At 38.6% G+C, this 8,584-nt stretch overlaps 1 protein-coding gene across 2 annotated transcripts in view; it reads left to right on the plus strand.

Moving 5' to 3' along the window:
* The window catches only part of INADL (InaD-like (Drosophila)), a 282,818-nt gene that overhangs the window by 51,760 nt on the left and 222,474 nt on the right, over positions 1-8,584 (plus strand). For both annotated transcript variants that reach the window (XM_006773216.2, XM_006773215.2), the window contains exons 15-16: positions 1,511-1,672; positions 5,020-5,151. In XM_006773216.2, the coding sequence (XP_006773279.1) occupies positions 1,511-1,672; positions 5,020-5,151 (294 nt within the window). The remainder of the gene's footprint in view (positions 1-1,510; positions 1,673-5,019; positions 5,152-8,584) is intronic.

An 8,584-nucleotide genomic window follows, 5' to 3' on the forward strand; every position in this document is an offset into this window, starting at 1 on the left:
CGTGCTGTCCCCTGGGCCCTTTCGTCAGTCAGAACGTCTTGGGAGATGGTGTTTACTTTTCCACTAGGGCTAACTCCCCGAAGCACATGCGGGTCTCTTTACTATGTGGTGATTTCTTTGTAAATAATTAAGAGGCAGGGAGATTGTCTGGCCTGATGGCTAAGTGCTTGGTATGTTAGGGGCCTGAGAGTGGTTCCCAGGGACAGTTGATTCGGGGCTCAGATCACGTGCTGATGGGATGCTTCCAACAACCCACTGTGCTCTTATTCTCTGAGCAGTGATGGATTCAGTGGAGAGGTTCCTCCCACAAAGGCAGACATTAGCACTGCACCTGCCACAAATTAATGCCAGAAACAGAACGTCTTTAAAACGAATGATGCTGCTGACCCCTCCCAGGAAGTCCCAGAGTTAGATGTGAAAAGATTATTTGTTGCCTGGATTGTGTTCATGCCTCAGCCTTTTTGGAGCAGCAGACAGATCAGCTTTTTGTGACATTTCGTCAGAACTGGCCAAGCTCCTTGAGCTAAAGTCATATATATGGAAAATTAGAACAGACATCTTTATAAATCATCTTTGGTGCAAAATATTGCTATTGTGCACTAAAAAGAATATGACATTTAGATTTTTTTGGTGATAAGTATTACTCATCATTAAGGAATAGTTGGTTATCTTTTTTTCTTTTAAACATATAAAACTAGAGGCGCGATGCACAAAATTCGTGCAAGGGGCTCGGCCCTCGCAGCCCTGGCTTCATCTGGAAGGTCATCTGGAAGGAAGTCCGGAAGGTTGTTTGGCTGTCTGGTCTAATTAGCATATTATGCTTTTATTATTATAGATAATTTGAAAACTGACACACTTTCTGCAATTGGTGACTATGTCAGCAGAGCATGTAAGAATAGAACTGATACAATGTTATAGGAACTTTTCTATCGAAGTGACTTTTCTCAGTCTGGTATTAAGAGTTTATGGGATGTGAAAGAAAATTGTGAGCTGAGGTTAAATTTTGACAGTAGCCTAGATTTTGTTACCTATACACTGTAACTCCAACAGCTTTTAGCAGCCTTAAAATTGGTGTTAATATCTATTGTGTTATTCTTACAAAATGAAAAAAGAAGAGGAAATGGTCTTCAGAAGGCTGTAAGTGATATTGAATGTGTTTAAGGAGAGATGGGTAGAAGTAGATGAGAGAATAGAACATTGGAGTATAGAAAGGAGGAGCCATGGAAGTATGAAATATTAGGCAGATCACATACCCAGTAAAAATTGTACTCTGCACCCATTTTATACTTTATTCACCCAAGTTCAATAACGGTTTAGCCTTAGTTTTTATAAATTTTAAGGATTTCTAATGTTTTTAGTTACTACTAAAATAATGTTAAGTTTAGGCCCTTTGTTTGTAGGCAAAGTAAAACTATATCCTAATTTCATTTTGATAGGTTGATGTAAGCCGGGGTTTTTTGTGTTTTTCATCTGGGTCCTCCTTAATTCTGACTTACCCTTGTCTTTCTAGTTCAATGGTGTGCAGCTCTATGGGAAATCTCGCCGAGAAGCAGTCTCCTTTCTTAAGGAAGTGCCACCCCCCTTTACCTTGGTTTGCTGTCGACGGTTGTTTGATGATGAAGCCTCTGTAGATGAGCCAAGGACCACGGCAGCCTCTCTTCCTGAGATGGAGGTACTAAATCAGTGAACCACGGTTCCCACAGGCATGCCCACTCATCAAGGATGCCCCGAAGAGTGTGTTACAATATAAAAAGAGAGAAAATATCCCCCCCTCTTTTTTTTTTTTTTTACTACAGTAGCTCTCAATTACAACAATGCATAGCTTTCAAACTGTTACTTTTCATATAATATCATAAAATTTCCCCTTTTCCCCCCCTTGCAATATTGGTGACATTAATGTGCATGCTCTTGGATTTTAGAGAAGCTTTTTCTAGCATTTGCCTGGGCTCATTGCTTTTGGCTCCCAGTTTAACTCAGTTCATCTTAATCAGTTGAGGACGTTGTTGAATATCTAATGGACTTCCCCTTTTTCAGAGCCTCAAAAATATGAAGATCTATGACCAATTTTGAAGTGAGTCTAAAAATTGCTGTAAAAACCTTCAGAAGGTCAGAGAATAAAATAACACTTTCTATGCTCTTATACTCTTTTTTTAAAAGAGCATTGAGATTATGAAAAGTTTCAAGCACGTGCTTTGTCATCTTATGCCATTGTAACCTCATGTTTTATGCCATTTCCACCTTTCTGGACTCTTCTAGATTATAATTCTAGTAACAAAAGTTTAGACACATGGGGCCTTCCCTTTTACCTACCTATGGTCTGAATTTCAAAATATAGGGACTCTAATCCTGCTCTATCATATAATGATTGTGAATCTTTGAGCAAATAACTTGGCTTCTGTTCAAATTCTTCCTCTGAAAAGTGGGGGTACTTAGTACTTAGCCACTTCATCAGTTTGTGTGAGGAGGAGATGCAGTAATGTAGGCAAAGTGCTAGTCACATGCCTTGCCCATGGAAAGTGCTCCATGAAAGTTAGCTTTGGCTATTCCTGACTCCTCCAGTTCACCTGTCTTTGTTTTCTGATCTCCTAACAGAGAGAAGAGTCTAGCATAGCACCCTCATATAGTCACAGATGCATATTTAAACTTGTCTTGACCAGGAAATTGTCAGCTCCTGTGAGCAAAGGCCGTATCTTAAAATTATTTTGTATCTCATAGTGTTTTCATTCAGTACTGGGCGTATAAGAAGTGCTTAGTAGATTACTGATTGCGAATCTTTTTAAAAATGTTTATCTTTAGTGAAGCATACTTCAAAGAAGGGACTCAAATGCCACACTTTTTTGACTCTTGTTTTTAAAGAGTCGAACGACCCTTTCACAGGGGTCGCCTAAGACCATCGGAAAACACATATATAATTACATATTGTTTTTGTGATTAATCACCATGCTTTAATTATGTTCAATTTGTAACAATGAAATTGGGGGTCACCACAACATGAGGAACTATATTAAAGGGTTTCGGCATTAGGAAGGTTGAGAACCACTGTTCTAAAGGTTGATAAAAATGCCTTTAATCTAATCTTACAGGGTGTGTAAATCACCAACTTGCTGACTCTATCCTCCCATCTGTCATACTTTACCACAATGGGTAAACTACAGCTCTGAATTATGCTAAATGTCAGCCTTGCTGCCCATTAGTTGATTGCTTTCCATTTTGTGAATATAGGAGTTATGCAGAATTGATTGTATCAAAATGATATATTTCAGGTTGTAGAATAATATCTTGTATACCTTAAATGCCTTGAAATCCCTATGAATTTCAGTTTTAGAATTGTATGTGGTTTTTTAAAATCCTGGCTCTCTTTTCCGTCTGTCTCTTTTTTTCCATTTATCCCAATGCTATCGTAGGTTCTTAAACTCTGTTTAGGCAGCTCAGCCAAAATTCTAATGATCATGAATCAGTGAGGGTATTAAGTGCCCCAGTAAAACATCAATCATATTGTATTAGCCATTGGAACTTTACTTTTTATTGGAAAGTTTTCTTTATAAGTATCATTTCCTCACGTCAGGCTGATATATACAGAGGTTATTGATCCAGAACATTCCCACTAATTTCAAATGTTGTAACTCAAGAACCAAGAAATTTTTCCCATGTTTAGACTTAATCCACCATGGATTGAATATTGACTTTCCATGTCCTGCAGGGACAGTTTGAGTCTGGACCAACCCTAATTAAAATGTGTTTGTGTGTTAGCTATGGTGCCTTACTCTTCCATGTTAGAGGAGTTTCCCCCCCAACTTTAATTCCATTAATTTGGTTCTCTTATACAGGTCACTCAAAATGATATTTGTAGAAATAATACACTTGCATTTTATTTACTAGGATTTCCCAAAGTTTTAAGAAGTCTACTTTTGAAAATTATTATTTAGCCTGTAGCTTTATTAAAAAGAGTGTCAGGGAAAACCCACTGAAAGATGGATGGTTCATTAATGTATGATCAAATATTTGTCAAGTGGCTGTTGTGAGCCAGGTACTATTGTGGGTTGAGTGGATAACCATGGTAAACTCTATGGTAGCCTGCAGAGTTTTCATTCTAGCTTGTTGCGAGGGTTACAAAGAAAAAGATAATTCTTGAGCTTCAGGTAGAAATTCAGAGTACTTTAGGAAAGCTAAATCATATAAAAAACCCCAACTATATGGTACTATAAATAGTATCAAGACAGAAGGTTGAAGCAGCTACTCTTGCTCTGCATAGTTGACTCATTGACCCTGTATCATTTAATTCCCTCGAATTCCATATGGCAGTGACTCTTCTCCCTGAAAGAAGGGAAGCCTGGAATAGGAGGACCTGGGGGTGTGAGGTCAGAAGAAATAACCAAGAATGGTGGACTGGGTAGTTGTGCCAATCTACTTCCTCCAAGATGAGATTTTCATTATTTCAACTTAGTAATTTTTATCTGTTTTTAGATTTGAATGATTCCCAAGGACTTGGATTTTTCCCCACCTTATTTTTCTAGTAAAGTCTTTCCTTGAAAACTTCTAGGAGTCAACAGAAGTGGTTTCCCTGTGTCCTGTCCTGGTTTCTCTCTGTGTTAGCATCTTTCTTTGTCTCTTGCTATAACTGCAAATTCAGGTATTGCTACTTAAATATCTTTTAAGCTTTGACTTTGTATGATGTTTTCATTTTTCCTTAAATTGCATATTTTTCCTTTTATGCTTCTAATGGGATGACAGAACTCATTGAAGTATAAGAGGTCAGTGTTAATACTTTGAATGAAATGGGTACTTTACATTAAAAAAAACTATATGAACAATCTGCATATTTAAGGGCTTGAATTTTCATGAAGATCTTATATTAGAGTATATATGCCTCAGTGCATGACCCTTTAAACAGATTAGAAATAAAAACTATGCATGCCAAAGAGAACCCCCAGATTGAGAAGCAGCTATGAGATTCCTGACATGTTCTTTTCAGAATTGAAAGGACAGTGTTTGAAGCATATATTTTCTTTTGTATTTCAGGCTGATCACAATGTAGATGTCAACACTGAAGAAGATGATGATGGGGAATTAGCACTATGGTCTCCTGAAGTTAAGATTGTTGAACTAGTAAAAGATCATAAAGGCTTGGGATTCAGCATTTTGGATTATCAGGTATAAGAACCTCTGTAGAGTTTTTTGGAGTGATTAGTTTGTATTAACATTATATAAAGTAGTAATCATTTTAAGGCACCCATTGACTTAGGCAAAACTGAATGATTTGATGTAGGTAGTTCCTGTCCAAAGATGAGGTGTCATATTTTGCATTGTTAGCTTGACAATTGAGCATTCAGTTTGGTTGCTTTTAGTATATTTAGAGTTGTGCAGCCATCACCACAGTCCAATTTTAGAATATTTTCATCACCCCCAAAAGAAACCTTATGCATATTAGTAGTTATTCCCAATTCTACTCCTCTCCCTTCCCTTTACATGGAGGTATTTGTAGTTTTGCTTACCTATTAATCTCATTGAGCTTAATTAAGTAGAAATGTGAAATTTCTAGTTGGTAAAATTATAATTTACATTTAATAATGGGGCACATAATATTTATGTATCTATATGTACCCCAAATATGATTAGGGTAAAATGACTCATGCATTTGGGGGAGGGTGGGAAAGGTCACAATAAGACACCTAAATGCTTACCAGCTTGCTAGTTTATAGTACTTTTACAGCTTCTGATTATTATGGGGAATTAAAACTGCTGGCAAGAGATCTCTTCACTTTTAAGATGCATATTTTAATACATTTGTGCTGCCTAAACACATTGTGGTTTAATAAAGCAAAAAGTCTTCTATCAAAGCACATAAAATGCCAAGAGATATAAAAATCAATTCTTTTGTTTTTAATATAATAAGGCAATCGGGAATAGATTAAAAGGAAAATATTTTAAGCAATATGTAAGGCATTAAATTCCATATTTTGGCAGTGTGATTTAAGATTACTGAAATAGATTATATCTCTTTCGTCTTTGCTGGCTTATTTCTGTGCCAGATAACCTTCTTCGTTATTAGAACTTCTCTTTGGAATATTATTGAATTATGAGTTGTTGATTTCAAATAATGCACATTTTGGGAAATATTTTTATAAAAATATTAATACTATAAGATCCTGGAAATTTATATATTGGTTCATATAGAGGATATAAAACAAATGGCCGGTATATACTATTTTCCTCCCCAGTGTAGTTCTATTACCTAGCACATGGTAGGTGATTAACAAATATTTGCAGAATGATTGCATAAAGTTTAGGTTAGCCTAAATTAACTGGGACTAAATGAACACATTCAGTGGGGTTTCTTCTTAACCATTTTGATAATTGGGATGTAGTTTAGAACAGTGGTCACCAGCCTTTTGGACCTCACAGACCACCTGTGGTCCACGGACCACTGGTTGGCAATCGCTGGTTTAAAAGATACCTTTCAGATGTGGTCTTAGATATTTAGCTACATTTCCATTATTATTGGAATCAATCTATCATCTATCTATCTATCACCTATCTATCTATCTATCTATCTATCTATCTATCTATCATCTGTCTATCTATCTATCTATCTATCTATCTATCTATCTATCTATCTATCTATCATCTATCTATATTTGTACTCTTATATAATACTAGAGGCCTGGTGCACAAGTTAGTGCACTGGTGGGGTCTCTCGGCCTGGCCTGCATCCTCTCACAATCCGGGAACCCTCGGGGGATATTGGATAGCTGGTTTAGGCCCAATCCCTGCAGGCCCAATCTAGACAGAAGGGAGCCTGATCCCCATAGGCCCGATGCAGACAGGAGGAAGCCTGATCCAGACAGGAGGGAGCCCGATCCTGTGCATTGAGCATCTGCCCCCTGGTGGTCAGTGCGCATAATAGTGACCAGTTGACCGGTCATTTGGTCGTTCAGTCGTTTGGTTGCTTAGGCTTTTATATATATAGATATCATAATGGTTGTTTTATCCTGTTAAATGACATTATCTGCAAGTTTTATGCTTTGAATGTTGCACATTTAAAGCAGACAAGTGCTTCAGACATTTTTTTAAAAACTTCAGTAAAATACGAAAAGAAAAACTTGATGGTTCTTAGTAATTTAATCCCTACTTAACAGAAACATTTCCTTTTTTTTTTTTAATCCTCACCCAACGATATTTTTTTATTGATTTCAGAGAGAGTAAGAGAGAGAGTGAGAATTAATGTGAGAGTGCAACATCAATTGGCTGCCTCCTGCATGCCCCCTACCAGGGATCAAGCCCACAATCTTGGCATGTGCCCCGACCAGGAGTTGAACTGGCAACCTTTTGGTACATGGGACAACACCTAACCAACTGAGCCACACCAGGACTCCACTATAACATTTAGATAACACGTAAACACAATTTAAAATTTGGAGCCTGGCAGGTATAGCTCAGTGTTTGAGCATCAACCCATGAATCAGGAAGTCACTGGTTTGATTCCTGATCAGGGTACATGCCCAGGTTAGCGGGCTTGATCCCCAGTAGGGGGCATGCAAGAGGCAGCCAATCAATGATGTTTCTCTCTCATCAATGTTTCTATCTCTCTATCCCTCTCCCTTCCTCTCTCTAAAATCAATGTTAAAAAAATCATTTAAAATAAAATTTGATTTGGGGCAACTTAATTAATTGGTTATACCATCTCTTGTTGTAATTAGGTAATAAATTCTAAAGTTTGGAAATATTTTTTGCAAGACCAGGTGAAGGTTTAGCAAAAGCCATGAAAGGCCATGTTCCTGGTTATTACCATTTTTGATGCATCCCATCCTATCTAATAATAGACAAACATGGTAATTAACCATACCTCCGCTAGGCTTCCCATTGGCTAATCAGTAGGGTATGCAGATTAACTGCCGACAAAGATGGCGGTAGGCAGCCACACAGCTGAAGCGAACATGAGGCTTGCTTGCTCCAGTGACAGAGGAAGCCAAGGTTCCCTGACTGCTGCAGCCCAGCTCTGCGCTCCAGATGCAACAATGTTGCCATTATTGAAGCGAGCAGGAGGCTTGCTTGCTCCAGTGATGGAGGAAACCAAGGTTCCCCGCCTGCCGCGGCCCGGCTTCTAGCTCTGAAAGCAACTAAGTTTCAATTATAGAAGCTAAACAAACCCCAGATACCTGCTTTCAGCCGGCCGTAGCCTCAAAGCTGGGAGCGCCAGTGACGGCAACAATGTTTCAATTATATGAGGTAAATAAATCTCAGAATAAAAAAAAAAAAAGAAAAAGAAAAACAGGAGAGGCTGGGAGCTTCAGTCACCCGCCAGCCTGAAAACAGCCCTCAGCTCCTCACCCAGACTGGCCAGGGACCCCAGTGGGGATGCCCACCCTGAAGGGGGTGTGACTAGCTGCAAACAGCCATCAGCCCTCATCCAGGCTGGCCAGGCATTTAAGCGGGACCCCTACCCTGATCTGGGACCCTTCAGGACAAGCCAGCCGGCCCCGACCCGTGCACCAGGCCTCTATCCTATATAGTAAAAGGGTAATATGCAAACTGACCCTAACAGCAGAAGGACTGGGAATGACTGGTCACTATGACACACACTGAC

The sequence above is a fragment of the Myotis davidii genome, unplaced genomic scaffold (genome assembly GCF_000327345.1).
Source record: "Myotis davidii unplaced genomic scaffold, ASM32734v1 scaffold205, whole genome shotgun sequence".
Lineage (NCBI taxonomy): Eukaryota > Metazoa > Chordata > Mammalia > Chiroptera > Vespertilionidae > Myotis > Myotis davidii.